Raw genomic sequence first — 21,192 nt, forward strand, 5'->3', positions numbered from 1 at the left:
CACTACTGTACTAAAAAGCAATCAGAGGTGAAAGAAATATGACAGGAATTTTTAATTTTATATTATGTATTAAGCATTTAAGATAGATGGTCTGCTTAGCTGCTTTCTAACTTTGCATAGTTCAAGAAATTGGAAGCAGTGTCCAGCCCAGTGACGCAGCAGTTAAGTTCAGACATTCTGTTTCGGTGGCCCGGGGTTCGGGGGTTTGGATCCTGGGGGTGCGGACATGGCATTGCTTGGCAAGCCATGCTGTGGCACACGTCCCACATATAAAGTAGAGGAAGAAGGACACTGATATTAGCTGAGGGCCAGTCTTCCTCAGTAAAAAGAGGAGGATTGACAGCAGATATTAGCTCAGGGCTAATCTTTCTCAAAAAAAAAAAAAGGAAAGAAATTGGAAGCAATAAAAAAATGGGGATATTAGGACACAGAACAACACAGAAGTTATTAGCAGGAGCTTCAGAGTTGGATGGCTGGGTTCAGTTTAGCACAGTGTCTGCGATATATAAATGCTTCGTGAAGCTAGATTTTTTTTTAATTGTAGAGGCAATACAGAATAGTGGTGAAGAGTTCGGGGTCTGGAGACAAACCGTTGGATTTAAATTCCAGTCTGACGTTTACTAACTGCAGGAACTTGAGCAAGTTTTTTACCCTCTGTGTGTTATATTTTCCTCATTTGTAAGTTGAGGACACTAATTATCTCCATCTCACATGGTTAGTTGTAAGAATAAAAACATGAATAAGTGCAAGGCACTTAAAACGTTGTCTGGTGGGGCCAACCCTGTGGCCGAGTGGTTAAGTTTGCATGCTTCAATTTGCTGGTCCAGGGTTTCACTGGTTCAGATCCTGGGCATGGAAATCGCACTGCTCATCAGACCATGCTGAGGCCGCGTCCCACATAGCACAACTAGATGAACTCACAACTAGAGTAGACAACTATGTACTGGGCGGCTTTGGGGAGAAGAAGAAGGAAAAAAAAAAAAAAGAAGATTGGCAACAGATGTTAGCTCAGGCGCCAATCTTTCAAAAAAAAAGTTGTCTGGTACATTTTAAGTGTTCAGTAAATGATTTTGTTATTAGGAGAAGTGTCATATGCTGCCACTTCTGCTCTTTAATCAGGGCTCAGGCAAGTTGGAGACAGAGTCATTCTTTCTCTAATTAAATACTTCAAAGTCCAGTAACAGTTATTTGCAATACAAATAGAGTAGGGAAATAGAAATGAGATGAAAAAATGCAACTTACAAGCCACAGACGGATACCACAAATTCTTTGTCTAGAAAACCAATTGTCTTGGGCATTTTCACTTGGACTTCAAATTTGGGCAAAACTGTTATCAATAGAAGAGAAAGAGGTGAGAGTGAGGAGGAGATCTTGCAAATATTAGTAATGATTCTATTTGCTGTTAGTGTCATCAAGTTGACTCTGACTCCTAGTGACCCTGTGTACAGCAGAAAAGAACACTGCCTGGTCATTGTGTGCCATCTTCTCACCTTCTGTTGCTATATCAGACAATGCTCTGCTGCTCTTAGTAGGGTTTCATGGCCATTCAGAAGTTGGTGGCCAGGTCTTTCTTTCTAGTATGTCTTAGTCTGGAAACTCTGCTGAAACCAGTCCACCATGGGTGACCCTGATGGTATTTGAGAAATTCTGGTGGCATAGCTTTCAACATCACAGCAACATGCAGCCACCACAGTATGACAACAGACACACTGGTGGAACCACAGACAGATGGGTGGTTGAACCCAGGCCAATGCAGTGGTGAGAACAGCAAATCTTAACTAGACCACCAGGGCTGAAAAGTATTCTATTATAGAACCTTATAACATAGGATCACATGAAATGGCTTCAATTACAATAAGGAGGGAAGGGCCACTGCTGACAAAGGAGATACTGTTTATAAGCGGGGGCAGTTTGTACCATGTTAACTTTCCTGGAATCTCCTTCGCTGAATTTCTTCAAGATTTCAAAGGTGGAAGAAAAGCAACACCATTAGTCTCTGAAGATCATCATGGTTAGGTGTGGCAACAGGTGCAGAGGGGCCATTAGATTCCAATATGTCCTTATTTTTTCCCTATCTGTGTCCAGCTCTTCTTCCCAATTGCTAGTTCCTGCTGATTAACAGAGGCCCTAAGCTCACCATCAGACCTTGGTTAAAGAAATATTGTAGTGGTAGATCTGAAGAGGCAACGGCCTTACACAGATTATTCTATCAGTTTCCCTTTGTGGTCCACTCTGGCAGCTGAAGGTGTCCTTGAAAGTTCTGATTTATCCATCTCCACCAATTCTTCAGGAGAACTGGTTAGTAATTTCCTCTGATCCACCAACTCCTTCTCCTGGATCCTTGCTTTTCCAGCCTCTCCCACAGTTGTATAAGGTTAGTTATTCCTATGGTAAATCCCTGTTCTGTAATCCTCATGGCAGTTCTGGTGAGTTTTAGGAATCATGTTTTTATGATGGGTCTCCTCATCCATGGCATGATATATTTAATTTACATTAGAAAATCCACATAACTGATAACTCATAAGATGGCTCCAGTGTCTGATTACTATGATTATAGTAGTATAGGTGTAGTTATAGACAGCCAGGAGATAATCCTAGGAAGTACCTTCAGTTATAGGATAGAGATCAACAGACGCATGTAGATAACACAATGTATTGGTTAAAAATTCATGTTTGAATAGGGTCAAATGGACCTATTAAAAGCTCTCTTGTATCTTATTGGCTCTGTGATTTGGGTAAATTACTAACTTTTCTAGTATTGATATGCTCATTTGTAAAATGAAGATAAAATAGTATCTGCCTCAGATGGCTGTTGTGAGGATTAAATGAGATAGTGTGTGGAAAGTGCTTAGCAGATATTTAAGCAAATAAAAAAGCTTGCTAATTCTCAATGATTGTATGCTAGATTTTTGCTTGCCACCTTGTGTAAAAACTATCCAGTCTTAATACTCTAATTTCATGAATGTCTCGGACTCATGCAGAATTCTTACCATATTCAATCACCTCAAAGGAGTGTTCTATTTTTCTCCCTGACTCCTTCTGCAGCACGACCTTGTAGGGACCCAGAGCAGGCTCCGCCGAGAGTGGCAAAGAGAGCTGGCTAAGTCCCCCTTGCAATTTGAGACTTTGCCATTGGAAAATTCGGTTCCTCTTGGGATTCTAAGGGTAAAAACATTACGAGTTGATAGAAACAATTGAAATACATACTTTTGGGTAGAAAGACAATTTTTCAGGGAGAGTGACGTTGGTATCTGGATAATAGATGATTGGTTAATTGGCACCAAAGGTATTAGCAAAAGTTTTCGAGGAATTCTAGACAGAAAACAGTAATAAGTTTACCAGCTATGAGATAGTACAGATTACAATACCTCTCTTTTGAGATTATGCATATCCATTTTGGTCAGAAATATTGTTAGAGTCACTGAATTGCATCATCTTAGGGAATTTCGTTCCTTCATTTACATCTTATCCACTCTCCAAAGGATTTAAGGTAGACAGGGAAAATTGTTTAGTTTTGGTGTAGTGCTAGAGAGGAGGGAGGACGTGGAGAGAAGCAATTTAACATAGTTTGTAGTAAACCCTCATTCTAATTGAGATACTTATTACCTACCTCAATGTAAACCACTGGGAACTGAAAAGAAAGAAGGAAAATGAGTATGAGATAGAGTTTATGAAGAGAAAACCATGATATCAGCATCGATAGAGTATCTGGGTTAGAGGAAGTGAGTCTGTGTAGTTCTCGCCCAAACAAGGAAATTTGCCCCAGTTTGGTCCACAGCACTTCATGTGTTTAGTTTGGGACATACATCTCTTAAGAAGTCATGGCTTTCCTTTTATGAAAGAACGTACCATTGAGAAAACCTATAGTTAGGTAAAAAGGTCCAAATAATGTTTATTTTGCAGATGATATTTATCTCTGAGAAATTCTCCATTTCTCTAAGAAAGAAATCAGAGGCACTGATTTTCTTTTGTTCCATAAAAATTGCTGGGATCTTTAGGAGGATAATTTCAACTGAAAATTTAATTTAAGAATGTAGTTGATGAACTGATCTCCCTTATTCTCCAGCAGTGGTACCCATATGAGATCTTTCTCTGGTAGATTTAAGTGTCTCATATTGGTCTCAGGTTCTCCAAAAGAATGGGCTTTAAATTTTGGCCTGTTTCCCTCAACCTCACCAACTGTTATGAGACTCACCATTTCATTCAAAGGGTGAAAACTGACATCCACAGAGACGATGCGGAATCTCACTGAAACACAGAGATTTTTCCCATGAAAGCTTCCAATAGGAATTCAGGGCAGTAACACAGATAACAACATGCAGAATTTCCATGACTGCAGAATAATTAATAGAGAACCACACCTCGGCCCCTTAAAGTTGTTGCCCTTGCTCCTTTGGTTCCTTATACCTGTTTGTCCTGGTTTGTAGGTGGGTTTGTCTGTCTGGACAAAGACGAGGCTCTCTGCTTGTGTTATCTGCACTGATTTTCTATTTATGAACTGCAGTGTCGGTCCTTTCACCTCCACAGTAATGAACGCTGAAGAAGATGGCAACTCTGGAATCTGTAAGACAGAAATGAGCTGAAGAATCTGCTCAGACCCACTTCTGAATGTCTTAGCCTTTATGATTCTCTCATTTCTCTGGTTAGTTCCATGAGAATTATTAAGGGATAAGGTCAAGGATTATGTCTCCTGTTTTATAGATTATTATAATTCTGTGACATGACAGTAACAATTCATTGACTTAATTAAAGGGACAATGTCTTCGCAACAAAATGAACTTCAATCAATCAGGACAGGGAAGGAAATAAAATGCTTGCATTTTCATTGCAAAATTAAAATATTTGTTATTAAAATAAATTTTGTATTAAAATAGTTGTTAGATTTTATTTTCCAGTGATCAACAATATTATATGTTGTCATTGGTAGTAAGCCAGTATTATAACTAAATATTTAATACCTTAAGTAATAAAGGGCTGCAAGGAGAGTACATTAACCATCAATAATCTGTGAAATTTTAGATAAATCAGTTAACTTTATGAAGCTCAGTGTTTATGTCTGACATGGCATGAACATCATTTACCTCAGAAGTTTACTTTAAGAGCAAACGAAATCCTTCCTATAACTGCTATTTCCTTTTGTATATTGCACTACTTGTGTTTGTAAATATTGTGTAAGCATACTCAGTAGACCTTTCATTTTTAGACTCTAATTTGAAATTCACTCTGTACATCTCATTTTTTCTTCACTATGCTTTTTTTTTTTATTATTATTGGAGGTCAAAACACAAGGCATCAACTCATATGCTCTTTCTCTAATGATCTCCCTTATCCCAAGAAGTGATACTGACAATGAAAGGGCTGCAGTAGAAGGAGTTCTTCTCTGTCACCAGGTCTGTGAGGAGGTTCCTGCTCTGCCTTCCATACTCCAGAGTTACACTCAGTGTCACGGTCTCATTCAGGTGATTAAGCAAGATACAGGCCTTCTCAGGAACCCCAGAGTATAGCTGTGATGGGACCAGCACCAGGTACTGCCTGCAGAGAAGAGGCGTCTGGATCAATCATGGAGGGATTAGAAAGATGTCTTTACTGTGGCTGGTTTCTAGATCATCTTTGCCATCATCACCAATCATAGAACAGAGCTGGATTCCAGCAAGAGTGTATTCTTCAAAGGCCAATCCAAAAGACCTTAGAAACTCAGAAACCCCCAACAAGTTAAACATTAATTTACTTCTCTTGTGTTGTGGAAATATTCATCCTCATGATATTAGTAAACCTATTCATAAGCTGTGGATAAGCAATTCATGAGTTGTGGTATTTTGGCTGGAAATAATTTTCAAATTCAGAAATTTGAAATGGATCAAGAAAATGTGTTATATATAATTGAATTTATTCAGTCTTAAAAATAAAGAAGGAAATCCTGCCATTTGTGACAACATGGATGGACCTTTAGGGGATTATGCTAAGTGAAATAAACCAGATAGAGAAATACGAATACTTCATGGTACCACTTATATATGGAATCTCAAAGAAAAAGTCAAACTCATAGAAACAGAAGTAGAAAAGTGGTTGCTAGAGCCTGGAGGATGGAGGAAATAGAGAGAGTTTGGTAAAAGTATAAAACCTTTTAGTTATAAGATGAATAAAGTCTGAGGATATAATATATAACATGGTGACTATAGTTGATAATACTGTGTTGTATAACTGAAATTTGTAAGAGAGTAGAACTTAAGTGTCTTTACCAAAAAAAAAAAGGAGTAAATATGTGAGATAGATGTGTCAATTAATTTGATGAGGAGAAATCTTTTCACTATATATATGTATATCATATCACCATGGTGTATACTTTAAATATCTGATTATTTTATTTGTCAATTATATGTCAATAAGGCTGAAAAAAATTTTATTTTTTTAGTAACAAAAAATGTGATTAATCAGTCATTATTGAAACCATTAAGAACCTGAGTGTATGTGGTATTGGGTTTCATATGGATGATATCATGGATCTCTTTGTTGTAGGAAACACTAAAGGGATAACATTTAATACATGGGGAGGAGCTGAATTGCTTTTCACTACTGTTTTGGAAGCAGCCTTAGCTCTTTCTTTTCTTTCACTCTGTGGTGTTGGAAGACAAACCAAGCAACCTAGGCTTATCACTTGGCATATTACTTTTATATACCTAGAAGAAAATATCCAGTCGCTCTTTGCCCATGATTTATCATCACCCAAACATGCTGCACTTTGCAACGCTCCGCTTGCCCATGCTTCTCTCTTTCTGAAGTGTCCTTGTCTATCTGGAAGACTTTTATTTGCATCATAAGAATTACTTCAAAAGCAATTTTCTCGTTAAAAATGACAAATGTTGGAGAGAAGGGAACCCTCATACACTGCTGGTGGGAATGCAAACTGATGCAGCCACTATGGAAAACAGTATGGAGATTTCTCAAAAAACTAAAAGTAGAACTACCATATGACCCAGCTATACCACTACTGGGTGTCTACCCGAACAATTTGAAATCAACAATCCAAAGTAACATATGCACCCCTATGTTCATTGCAGCACTATTCACAACAGCCAAGACATGGAAGCAACCCAACTGCCCATTGACTGATGATTGGATAAAGAAGATGTGGCATATACACACAATGGAATATTACTCAGCCAGAAAAAAGACAAATTCATCCCATTTACAATAACATGAAAAGACCCAGAGGGAATTATGCTAAGTGAAGTAAGCCAGTCTGAGAAAGACAAACACCAGATGATTTCACTCACATGTGGAATATAAACAAATACATGGACAAAGAAAACTGTTCAGTGGTTACCAGGGGAAGTAGGGTGGGAGGTTGGCACAGGGGGTGAAGGGGAGCACTTAGGTGGTGACAGTCAAAAAATAATGTACAACTGAAATATCACATTGATGTAAACTATTATGAACTCAATAGTAATTTTTAAAAAAGCAAATCTTCTCTGAATGTTCAAAGAAACTGTGACTATATTTAACTTCTCTGTAGAAATGCAGACTCCTGAACGTAACTTAAATTTATGATGTATATGAGACCTCAATTCATATATGAATTGATTTTTAGTATGAAGAAATTAGTGTGCTTTTTATTAATAAAATTTGTTGTTGTTTTTTTGAAAAAAGCAACTTTCTCTGTCAGGCTTTGGTGATGCCCTGTCCCACATATAAAGTCCCATGAAAAGCTGGGTTTTCTCTGCGAGCATTTTCACAGAATCCTGCAATGCCTGCTTCTGTTTTTGCACTGTATTTCATTTTCTGTGCACCTTCTCTCTCTTTTCTATGTTGTGAGATATTGAAGTCAGGGACCACATTTTGTTATTCTGTGTATTCCCAAGACTTAACGCCAACCCCTAAAGGTCTGCTGAAGGATTGAGTGAACTGACACGCAAATCCTGGTTTGTCTGTAGGTCATGCATCCATCTTGACAATCCTTGACTTGGGGAAAACAGGACACTGAGTCACTTCACAATGACCAGGACACTGCAGCCCTTTTCAGGAGCCAATAAAGAATGTGTCCTTTTATGGGGGTAGTAATTCTATTTTCTTATTGGATGATTGTTGTTGAATTCTGTGTTATTATTTGGTGAATATTTCATAAATATTACTGCCTGTGTCTCTGAGTTTTCTAGAATTGGAGTATGCCACTTTCCACATAAACAATAACAACTTACTGACCCCCCCCCCCCCCCAGCCCTTTTGACAATGGATAATTTCATAGGGGATCAGGAAATAAATAAAAAGACAGAGATCAAGAAGCAGATAACACAATGGGAAAGAGGAGGACAATAGAAGTTCTGGAAATGTTGCTTACGGTTTTGAAGTAGCTGAAGCATCTCTGGGAAGGAGCAGGAAAAGGAGAATCAAGACTGGATTGGGCAGTTGATTTCCCTTCATGGTGTGGAGAGGAATAAAAACTCATGGGAGTCTGAGCCCGTGATTCCTTGAACTCTGTTCTTGTTCCAGAATCACTGGTTTTTATTTTACCTGATGGGCAGTTAAAGTAAACTGCCAGCCATTTATTTTTGTAACATATTAACTACTTTCAATATAAAAAAATCAATTCCAAATCATTTCCATGACCATCAGTATTCTTTCATGCACTGTCTCAAATTTTCTAAATGCTTGAAAAAAACAGTACTTTGGGGCTACAGTGGCTTGGTACTTTAGTTATTTTTAAGAAAAAACAATAAATTACATGATTTTGATAAGATCAATCAATATTCTTGATTTCCTTTTTCTTTTTTTCTACAGAGCTATTAATATAAATACATATCCAAAATCCCTCCTTGGTAGTCCAGGGTGCATCACATATTCCCCCAAGCTTCATCCTATATAGTTCTTTAAATGAAACAAAAAAAAGAAATTTATCACAAGATTTTAAGCAAAATAAGTTTGAAGACTACCTCTCCATTGTTTAATAGCTTAAATTTGCTTTTTATAGCTACCCTTATACTTGATCGTTTATAAAGAAAATGATAGTTCATTTGTGTATAACAACCCATGAAATATATATTTATTGTTTCTTAGTTCATTTAACATCTAGAATATAAAGCCAATTAATTTATTTTATTCTCTAAGGAAATGACCTTTATTTGATGAATATTCTTATTAATTTTACCTTGAGCAATCTAAAGATATTTTATCACTAGTGATTTATCATCCTATTTGCTTAATTGGTATGTTAGAATCTGTTTTTATGGAATGCTGAAAATAAGAAAAATCCACCCTGTTAGACTCATATAACTAGGTTTCTACAAAATGGAAGTGTATATGTTTTGAATAGAGAACTAGTTTAAAGTATAAGACATGATAAAAAACAGGCACTTCTGTGGATGAGGTATATTTTGTTTTTGGCATACATTTTTGTACATGATCTGAAAGATTGAGAAGTGAAGATAATGTACACGACACCCCTTGGCAAACTGTAAAACTACAGATACGTAAGATATTAAAAGTCCAATGATGATAGTAAACTATGGATGATATAATGCCAATTCAAACAGAATAAGCTGTAATAGTATATTGTGCTAGCCCTTGATAGTCAGCAAATGCTTGCTGAACGAATATACAACTCTTCTGCTTTATTTTTGTTCCTTCTCTCACCTTAATCTTTATGCTCTCTCCACTTCCAATGATCTTCCCAGCTCTCCCTTCGTCCTCTCCCACACAGCCATAAATAAACACCCTTATTCTCTACCAGCTTAATACGGGATAAATTAACTTATAATAAATAATAAGTGACTTTTAAGAAGTCTCTATATTACTTTTCCCAGGTGTAATTATACTTTTTGGATGTGCATCAAAACAATATTTGGGCCATATGCCGAATGACTAAATATAAAAATCTATATTTGGGTGAAGCAAAAATCATCATCATAGTTCGAACTTCTGGAATGGAAGAATAAATCTGGAGTGTTATCAAGGTTTTATCATCATAATATTTTAAAAAATTTTAGTAGATACATTTTAAATATTTATTGTACAGCATAGACAATATTTTCTCAGCATTCTCGCTAAGGCTTTTACACTCTTGTGGTCTTCAATCTTTTTTCTTATATCCTCTAAAAGAATTTTATTAATATGAACCCCCTAACACATACTTGACCGCTAAAAGTCTTCATCATGGCCAAGATGACCAAAAAGTGCATTATTAATACTGACATCTAAAAAATAAAACTATAATATCAGTTTTTAAAAGTATCCAAAGAAATGTAAACACTGTAGTCATTTGTCACCTGTCATCATCCATTTGAAACCTACGTGGGTTCTTATTTTACCAGTTGGAAATTTTACATCATGCTTATTTCTTCCTGAACTTATATTTCCATCTAATTCCCCAGAGGAGTTTATCCTGGTGTTTTATGTTCCAGCATTTTCAATAATCACCTTATCATATATTTATGAAACTAAAGATAGTCAAAATTGTAAACTAGGCTCTTGTACCTATAAAGTTATGAGTAGTGATGAAATTTTTCTGAATTGAGTTATCATTACAAGTATTGTCAAATATTACTTGCCAAAAAAATATATGTTTACTACAATCTTAATAAATATTAAACATGAGCAACAAAATTTTGTTTGAGAATCATTTAGTATTGAAATAAATTGTATATTCCATCCCTCTGGCTCCCCAAATCAGATTTTGTATCCTTGGATGAATATTACTTGTTGCTAGATTGAGACACTTTTCAACTCTCCATTCCCTTTTTATTTTTTTCTATTCTACTCCATTTCTATTTGTAATATTCCTATTCTATTTCTCATTGTATAGTTGTAAGCACTAAGTAATCTTGTATACATAGAGAGATAGAAATGCCAGAAGTTTTGTTATAATAATATTATTTAATTATTTAAACTTGTATTCTAAGTTATAAGCCAAAGATCACATTATAATCATCAATAAAAATAATTTTAATTATTTATCAGCTGTTAAATCAAATACATCCTCCTTAATTTTGTTGAAAGCAAAGCACTGGAAACTAGGTCAACTACCAAAGGACTTGGAACTCAGTCATTAGAATCATTCTTATTTGCAGTTTCTAGAAAGTATGCAAAAAGGCTTCCCAGCACTTATAAATAGCTACCGATTGTTACTTTCTTCCTTAAAGTCATCTAATATACTCAAGGAATTTGGAAAAATTAGAATATTATTAATTCTATTATACTTTAGCAATATAAAACCTCATAAAATGCTTATATCTTATTATCTAAATTACGACTTACTGATTACATTTCTAGAAATTGTTCACCAGTAATCTAATTTTCAAAGGCAGTTCTCACTGTCAAAATAATCAGTCAAATAAGACTTACTTCTGATAGGAAAAAAATATTACTTCATTTTTAATTCTAACAAACTAAAAAATATACATCTTTATGACAATTATCCCACTTCTGAATTATAAGGTAAGATAAAGAGTCTTGCTGGGTATTTGTAACCTAGATGAAGTAAGACACTTCCCCTTCAGTATTTCTTCCCATGCTCTCTGCTTTATTCTTATGTAACTCTCAGGGGAGAGAGTTTGTGCAAATATCAGCATTTTGAATTGTTTTTTTGTAAGAGACAAGCATAAAGTTTTTTACTTCAAGATACATCTAAAATACATATAATAATAAATGAATATTCATATATTAAAATAAACTCACAAGCCATATCTTGATTATATTATCAAAGTTATGATAATCATTTTATATAACTATCACCTACAAAGATTATTGGATTATTGATCATGCACCATTTCAGGGATTTCAGAAATGATGTTGAAATAAGTTGAGGCCAATGCTGAACCTGAATGGCAGATTTCAGCCAAATGTCAAAGTCAAAGACCAATGTCATGACATTCCAACTTTTAATAGTAGGTAGCTGCTTAACTCATATGAATAAAAATATAGTAATAAAATTCCACTCATCATTTTAATAGGCACTCAATAAATATTTCCTGAAAGAAAGAACAAATAAAATAATTTGGGATCATTTCCTAGCTAAAATAATGTTCATGTAAGCATGAAAAGCACCTGGAAAATAAGCAATCTGACATATAATATGGGAATATTTTAACTGGCCTCAAGGCAGGACAGCATAGTGGTTAAGAGAATAGACTCAATTGTCAAACTACCTGTGGGTGGAATCCCAGGTTTCTCACTTACTGTGCCATCTGGAAAATTCCATGTCCTCTCTCTGCTTCAGCGTCCTCATTTGTCAAGTTGGCTTAATAATAATTCCCCCGCGGGCTTCCCGGTGGCACAGCAGTTAAGTGCACATGTTCTGCCTTTGTGGCCTGGGATTCGCTAGTTCTGATCCCAGCTGCGGACATGGCACCACTCACCAAGCCATGCATCCCCCATATAAAGTAGAGGAGGATGGGCATGGATGTTAGCTCAGGGCCAGTCTTCCTCGGCAAAAAGAGGAGGATCAAGGCTAATCTTCCTCAAAAAAAAAAAAAAAATTCTTCTAGGGCTGGATTACATCAACTAACATATGTAAAGCACTTAGAAAGTTCCTGGCACGAGTAAGTGCTATATACATGTTAGTTATTATTAGTAAGACTACTTTTCCAGTTATTGCTGTTGATTGTTATCTTAGAAACCCTACTTTGTGCAAGAGACATTTGCTATACATAACTGATGTGTAATTTCCATGATTTTGAACACCAAGTGTAACTGACTCAGTCAAAAAATTCTCACGCAAAGAGTAAAAATGCACACACCAAATCGTTCACTAAAGGAAAAATCGATACTAGTAAAACTTTAGATGAACTGAAATGTTTAATAACAATCAAGAAACACGTGGTATATGCCTTGGTAGAAGATTACACGTCCACCAAAAGGGATAAATGCAAAGACTTTATCATAATATCAAAAGCTTTATTTATTCCTATATGAAAAATACAGAACAATAGCCAAATTATGGCTCTAATAATAGTATTAAATATTTGCATAAACAACTAGAGGAGAATAAGTAAATGTAAAAAGAATTGACTGCTGATAGTTCTGCTGTAATGTCAATTATGTAGCAAATAGTTTTTAAATTCTCAAAATAAAGCTATTTAACAAAAATCCCTATGAAAGACATTATTACCTTTGAACATATTTCAAAACCAATGTTATTTCCAAAGAGAAATGTGTTTACAGAGCGTTGAGCAACTGTGAGTGGGTGAGAATGAAAGTGTCCTTGCCGCCTACCTGAGTGTGCATCGGGGGAGGTAGAGTTAGAATCATTGGCATTTGTAGAATGAAATTGAAACTCCTACTAACACAGGCAGGACATTTATAGTAATATTTTTAATGAATAGAAGAAGTAGAAATCCTGGTTGTGATAATTTATCCTCCATGATAACTTGCTGATTTTCTGTGTATTTTTTCTCCTTGCGAATACCTGGCCTAGTGGAGAGTAGGCTGGAAAATTCTAAAGCCTAAAGGACAGATTTCCATCCTTCAAGGATTTCCTGGCATAGATTCTGAGAGGCAGGACAAATGATAAAAAGCATATAAGGAATGTGCTATTTTTTGTCTTATTAGAAAGACTCACGTTTAATATTGCCATGCTGATTCAGAGGTCAGGCCAATGGGCTTGTCAGCTGAGCTGTGATTCCTCCATCCGCCTTGTTCAGACTGCAGGACTATTTTCTTCATACACATCACTAAAAACTGCCCTAGTGGAAAAGTAATGTTCTATCCATCCCAATCTTCTTCCTCTGAGTCATGGGTGGAGGTTTTGTCCAGGAGAATGATGTTTTCTGTGACTGTACACTTCCTTCCCCCATGATCCCCAGTCCCCACACCCCCAACCTACCGACTCCTCTACCTTGCCTGCTCCAGCCATGCTGAATTCCTTGCTTTCCTCCAGCATTTGAAAACCTTCCTACCTTAAAACTTTGTGTTTTTTGTTCCCTTCTCCTGTATTTCTCTTCTCCCAGGTGTTCACATAGTTAACTTCCTCACCTTAAAACTTTGCTCATCTATTGACTTCTCAATGAGGAACAAGTGTCATGTCTCATGGGCACATGATTCTTCATTCATTTATTCAACAGATAATGGATATAGTTCTCATTGACAAGAAACAGCGACCAACAAGACAAAATCTCTACCTTATTTTCCAGTGAGAGGAGCCAGGCATAAAACAATAAATATGATATGTAAGTGTATTATCTAATATGTCAGACAGTGATGAGTACTATAATAAAAAAGAAAGGCAGAGCAAGGGAGCGCAGTAGTGTCAGAAGATAGGGAGGTAGACTGTAATCTTAAAGGCTGTGGTCAGCATAGTGCTTGTCATTTTCTGATATTTTACATAATACACTTACTTATTACATTACTGTTTATTGCCTAGCTCCTCTCTCTGGAATATAAGGCAGAGACTTTGTCTTGTTGGTTACTGTTCCTTGTCAATGAGAACTATATGCAGTAACAGCAAGCACTCAACTATTATTTGCTAATTTTTATTTGCTTTTGTGGGGATTTATTGGACTCAAGATTTAAAGAAATCAAAACATCAGAAAGAGAAGGAGATCTATTTGCTAAAAATGTACAGTAACAGAAATAGATTCTTTCTGTTAATTATCTGTTGGCAAATCAATTGACAAATTTATTACAAGAATAAGGGGAGAGCAAAAGGTTATTGGAAGCAAGCTGGTTACTATTTACAATTAAATCTGGGGTTTATATTTAGAGTTTCTCTGTAAATAATAATCTCTTTCTCCTATTATGCAGTAATACCTTTCCAGGGTTTAATCAATACTGAGTGATTATATATATGGGATACTATGTGTTTTATACTTCATTTTTTCTCTTAGAAGAACTGGACTAAATGTTACATGAAAAAAATAATATGACAGTGGCCACTAATGTGAGAGTATTGAGGGGCCGTGGTGGGGATTTTGCATTGTAAGTCTTTAGAATTGCTCACTTAAAATTTTTAGCATTGGGATTGGGATAGGGGAGTCTACACATGAGATGATAGAGTGGCTATTAGAGAAATTAGAACTTTTCTGAGGCTGAAAGAAAAGTCCAGGAACCAAAAAAATTGTAACTTTGAAATAATGCTTTCTAATGCAAAATATAGATAATTCCATGAAAAGGTAAAATAAACAAAAATACATGATTAAAATATTGTAATTAACCATTAAAATAATAAGTTAAGAAATGAAGAAAAAGAGAAGGAACTAAATAAATGTAAGCTAAAGAAATGTCAAATATGAAAGTGAGATAAAAGGGTGAAAAGTAGAAAGAAATAAACCAAAAGGAGACAAAAACAAAGAAAAAAAGGAGATCAGAGATAAAATGGATATAATAGAAAAGACAGCCAAATTCCAGTTTTAAATAAAATAAGCGCTTTTAAATGTCATGAGGGTAGAAATGTCACTGTAGTTTCTCCATAAAATATCTAGAATGAAACCGACAAGGTTGAAAAAAATAGCTAAATAAAAGACATTAATAACAATTCAATACCCTTCCACTGAATACGTGGCTGGTGGTGACAGGTTTCCAAACAGATACAGTAACTGCACCTACGTGAAACGGGGCTGAAAGACACTTCATTGTTGCCTCATTTCTTGCTCCATTGTTTAGAGATTTAGGGCCCTGCTAAACCATGAACTTGAACAGTTTTCCCTGAGCTGTGTACATTGTCCTCGGGAGGAAGACAGCAACTCTTCTAATCATCCTTCTGGTTTATCTGCATTTAAAAGCAGTCTTTGTAAAGGCCCGTGCCAGGAGGGGTTAGGGAGAGGGGAAAGGAGAAATGTGTCAGGGTATGAAAGGAAGTAAAAAATACCTACATCTGAAGGTAGATTTAAGTTTTGTTATGCTCCAATACTTCACAGGATTAGAGAAACAGGAAGCGAGACTAGGACATAAACCAACTTTAGCACAGCAGATTCAAAGATCAGTGTTCTTCAATTTGACTAGGACAGCGGTAAGAAATGCATTTTAAATACATGTATATGTATATGGACATACAACTGAAAAAAAGTCATAAACAAACAATAGTTAAACAGTTGTGTGCAATGCACACTGACATTGCTAGTTGTGATTTCCTAAACTGATTTCAAGACCTGTTAATGGGTTGGAATCCTCAGTTTTTGTGGGGTTTTTTTGAGGAAGATTAGCCCTGAGCTAACATCCGCCACCAATCCTCCTTTTTTTGCTGAGGAAGACTGGCCCTGAGCTGACATCAGTGCCCATCCTCCTCTACTTTATATGTGGGACGCCTGCCACAGACAGCATGGCTTGACAAGTGGTGGGTAGGTCCACACCCAGGATCCAAACTGGCAGACCCCGGGCCACCGAAGCAGACATTTCAACTTAAGCGCTGAGCCTCCAGGCCGGCCCCATAATCCTCTGTTTGAAAATCAATGCCCCAGATAAAAGATTTTGAGGAGAGCATTGGGAATTGAAGTAAGTGCTGATGACAACAAATTGACCTACAGGTATAGGTGTTGGAAGGGCCTTCAACCTACGCATATGTATATCAAGTGAACAAAACCCAGGGAAATCTACCTACCTCTTAGCAAGTGAGCCTGGCAAGATTACTGTTCATTTGAGGATGAATAAGGATATTAAAAAAAATGGAAGTATAAAAAACCCCTTGTCTCTCAATAAATAAAACTAAATATTAATAAAAAATGATGATAAGCTTTAAGACTCAGAGGAAGAGCTTAGTTTTAAAAAATGATTTACTAAGTAAATTAGAAAGAAATTTAAACTTAGAACTGTTTCTCATCAACAACAGAATGTAGAAGATATGACCTCCATGGAACAGGGGCAGGAAACTTTGGGAAAGAACAGAATGAGGTGAAAGAAACACTAGACAAAAAGAAGATAAAGAAATGAAAAGATATATAGTATAAATAAAACTGATAAAATTAAAAAGTGCTCTAAAGTTAGCAAAAAAAATGAATTGACGTTGGCGAATAAAGGATTATTTTAAGCTAAAATTTGAGAAATTTCTCAGATAATGATGAGGGCAAAGAAAAATGGATGAAAATGAAAGGAGAGAAATTATAGAAAGTACCACAGACAGAAAGGAAGCAGGAAGTGAAGGTTCGCAAAGGAAAAACGATAGCAAATGAGATGGAAGCAATACCTAAAAATATGAGAACATTTCACCATTAACAGATCTGTCTTTTGTCAATTGATTTATTTTCTAAAAAGCACTTCCTGGTTTAATTTAATAAGTATTTTTTTAATCAGCTGCTTGTTGTACAGTGTCACATTTTTTTCCTTTAACACCTATCAGGATTGTCATCTGATAGTTTTCTTTTCAGCTTGCAGTTTTATCTTACAACACGAACAGATAATGTTAATTGATTTCCATATGCTGAACTATTCTTTAATTCCTGCAATAAAGCCTACTTCCTCTAATATGTTACTTTTTTAAAAAGCTTTCTAAGAGATTAATAAATCTATGTTAATGAATGAGATTTGTCTGTAGTTTTGTCTCATGGTTTTAAGTCAGTATTATACAGAAAAAAAGAAACATAGTATTCAAGAGATAAAAGAAAGCTTCTGGGGCTGGCCCTGTGGCCAAGTGGTTAAGTTCTCGCGCTCTGCTTCAGCGGCCCAGGGTTTCACCGGTTTGGATCCTGGATGCAGACATGGCACCATTGATCAGGCCATGCTGAGGCGGCGTCCCACACAGCACAACCAGAGGCATTCATAACTAGAATATACAACTATGTACTGGGGGGCTTTGGGGAGAAGAAGAAGAAGAAGAAGAAGAGGAAGAAAAAGAAGATTGTCAATAGATGTTAGCTCAGGTGCCAATCTTTAAAAAAAGGAAAGCTTAGAATGGAAAATAAAGTTTTGTTAGTGCATTTTACTTGGTAAGGATAGGAATTAGGTACAATAATTACTCAAATATACATTTATTTTACAAAAGGGAATATAATGGAAAGTAAGTAATAGAATAAATATACTGAAACACGTTGAGCTAAAATAACATCATTAAAAAAATGAACATTAATTTAAAATAAAAATAGGTTAAACCTAGGTCAAAATAAAATTACTGACATAAATAACAAGTATGAACTGAGAACAAAACGCTAACGAGTTTAAAGGGATTTGAAAAAGAAGTGATTTTGATGTTCAGAGAAAGATGATCCAAATAAATATAACCTGTGTGTCCCAAAACATCCTAACAAATGGAAAAGGTATTCTTAGGAATAAAGATGTCACATTTTGCTTTTAAGTTGAAAGGTCACCTTTTGGGTGTAAAAGAGGAGAGAACTAGAAAGAGTTAGATAGAAATTTATCAAATATTTTGCAGTCAACACCATAATGCCAAATTTATATTCTCTTTCTCAAATCCAAATTCTAGAAGTGAAAAACAGTTGAATAGAAGAGTTCTTTTTTGGCTAGCCTCTCAATAGAGTTATACTTAATCTTCTTTGGTACCACCACAAATCTTCCTGAATTTTGTTATAGAGTAGGTATGACTAAGTTTAGACACTAGACTCGCCAGGGAAAATTCAGTTACCCAGGGATGTTAAACAAGACTGTTACATTAATGGGCTTCAGAGATAGCATGAACTAGAAAATTTATGCACTCACATGAAATGAGAATATGAATGTTCATGGTCGAAGAGTCTGAAGCTTTCATCAGATTTTCAGGGGCATGTGTGAGCCAAACACACCAGATCTAATCACTTGTTTTGCATGGGTTGTACTTGTGCTGATTTAATTTGCTTTCCTTTAGAAAGCTAATCCTCCTGGTGGAAGTCTCTCTTCCACGACTTCCGAAATGGAGTGCTTGCCATCCAAGGTAAATCATTTATCCCCAGGTGTTAAAGGTAAATTGGATTGGCAGAAAACTATTACCAAGGTTATATAATTCTTTTAGGGCAAACAAGCATCCTCGAGATGCTAAAGGAAAATTCAAATTGGACACACGAAAGTGACTAGTAGTTAGTGACTAGTGGCTAGTGACTCCATGTTCAGGGTATGCTTTAGATGGAGGAAATGCTGCATGATGGAAGTATTAGTGGCTTGAACTACTTCACTGCTTATAGCTGTGTGAACTCTAGAAAATTAAATATGACCATAAATGTATTTCTGAGGATTGTGGTAGGATAAGGATGGAGCATGAGTTCACTGCAGCTGTGTTGAGTCTGTCATGAGCCCCATATTGGGCACAAAATCATAGTAGCACTCAGGCAAAGCCATGACTTTGGAACTCTCTCCAACTTGACTTCAATGCCTAATTGCTTGTGAATGTTCCAACTAAAATCTATTGGATAAAATTTAAGTCTGAAGGGATAACTACAGCCTTAGTTTCACTTTATCTTCTGATCAGCAATATTTAGCAAAAAAGAGACACACACAAACGCCAGATTTAGTCATCTACTTTGTCCAATAAATCTGAATGGCTCCCTTATTTTAAAAGATCTCACCAAAATAAAAATCTTCTGAATTTTATCTTCCAGAATCATCCATTGGACATTCATTTGAACATACCCCAAAGAGAGGATATCTACCACAAAGGTATGCTTTTCATGACATTGTCTCATTCATTAGAATTTAGTTTATCCTTTATCTGTTGTATTTAGAATCCATAATATTTATCTGATGACTTTTTCAACACTTTTATATCCTGGTTAAGGAAAGGAAAATACCAAGACTGAATCTTATATCTTATATCTTAATTTTAAGAGCTTTTAGTCTTGCATGAATTTAAATTCTTCCTCCTTCTGTTTCACCAGAAGATCTGAATAACCTATGCCAATTCTCATCTCTCTCAGATTGTGCCTGGCAATTTCTCCCTCTCTCTTTGTTATCTATATATATTTTTTACTCCTTTTTTCTCCATTCCACTCCACTGGTGTCATAACCCTAATCCATGAATTGAGGTTATTACTGCATGTTGAATAAGAGGAATACTCTTTAGTAAAATATTACTTCCTAAGAGGCTCCAGTTTTCAGCATTTTTATCATGTAACCCTGTTGTTGGCTATGAATTTCTGGTAAAGTTTTTACAAAACTATGAAATGGAAGGTGTTCGAAAGTTTTGGAGATGTCAGCAGAGAAAAAGAAATGGCAGGAGGAACTATGTGTCTTGAGCTACTTCACCAGGTTTGTCTGTCTCTACAAGAGGATTTGCAAGATAATTGGGGCGAGGCAAAGGAGTAGAGATGGCATGTGAGAGGCAAGGCATTTTATTCTTGGTTGCTTGTATTTGATGGGACCCATTTCAGGTTCCTAGCCTCTATCAATTGAATTTTCTATGTGCATATTCTCTCTTTCATGTATGTATTTCTATATGCATAGGTTCTAGTCTCAAATATAACCGGGTGAGGAAAAACTGATATTTGTCATTTTCCCCACTGGGCTTGTTTTCTTTGAAGGGCCAAATTTAAAACTGGATAATCAGGAGGTAGAAAAGAAATCTCTGGTTTCTGAGAGTGACCAGGGTGGAGAGTGTGAATTGAGAACAGAGAAGACACTAAGGGAAACTCTCTACCTGCTAAAAGAGAGCTAAGGCCAATGGCAACCTGTGAATGCGATTCATCTCTCAAAACGGACATCTATCTCTGTGTCAGAGGCCTCTGTGAAGGGAGAATTGCTCTCAACTTGCTAACACTAGGAAGTAAAAGATAGTCATTTCTAATACTTGAAATCGGCAAAAGTTCTACTAACCTGGAGAATACACAAACATGAAAATTTTACAGTGATTAAGAAATGGGTAATAAAATAATACAATTTTCTAACTTTTAAATTAGGTAGGATTGAATAATAAATATAATTTAATTGTATATTTTTATTAGTCTATCATTATGAAAGCTGTTCTTATGCATTTATTTTTTAAAAAATCATATTCACAATGTAGAACAAGTTTATAAAATTGGTGTGCAATGTTAATTGTAAAGGGATAACACTATTTAGAAACAAGCTGCCTCCACTGTCCACGTTTCCTTATTCTTGATATAAATGGAGACATATACTATTTAAAGATAATACTTTTTAAATAGTAAAATATACAAGAGATTCCTGAGCATAACAAAATATCTTGAAAATATGTGGCCATTTGAAGTATAAAATAGCAAGCGTAAAGAAAAGCACGATTGTAAAACTACTGTTTGAAGGCTTATAAACAGTACAAAATAGTTTGCCTTTTCTGAGTGCATAATTATACATTAGCGCAAACAAAAATGTCTCAAAATTTAATGGCTACAAATC

At 35.7% G+C, this 21,192-nt stretch overlaps 1 protein-coding gene across 1 annotated transcript in view; it reads right to left on the reverse strand.

Moving 5' to 3' along the window:
- Positions 1–9,101, reverse strand: part of LOC106837423 (pregnancy zone protein-like) — a 54,102-nt gene extending 45,001 nt beyond the window's left edge. The window contains exons 1-7 of the mRNA XM_044756313.2: positions 8,336–9,101; positions 5,349–5,532; positions 4,408–4,561; positions 4,196–4,248; positions 3,611–3,631; positions 2,991–3,159; positions 1,243–1,327 (exon numbers count right to left, since the gene is read on the reverse strand). Coding sequence (XP_044612248.2) covers positions 1,243–1,327; positions 2,991–3,159; positions 3,611–3,631; positions 4,196–4,248; positions 4,408–4,561; positions 5,349–5,532; positions 8,336–8,418 — 749 coding nt within the window. The 5' untranslated portion in view covers positions 8,419–9,101. The remainder of the gene's footprint in view (positions 1–1,242; positions 1,328–2,990; positions 3,160–3,610; positions 3,632–4,195; positions 4,249–4,407; positions 4,562–5,348; positions 5,533–8,335) is intronic.
- Between the last annotated feature and the right edge of the window lie 12,091 nt (positions 9,102–21,192).

Source organism: Equus asinus, chromosome 22 (assembly GCF_041296235.1).
Source record: "Equus asinus isolate D_3611 breed Donkey chromosome 22, EquAss-T2T_v2, whole genome shotgun sequence".
Classification (NCBI taxonomy): domain Eukaryota; kingdom Metazoa; phylum Chordata; class Mammalia; order Perissodactyla; family Equidae; genus Equus; species Equus asinus.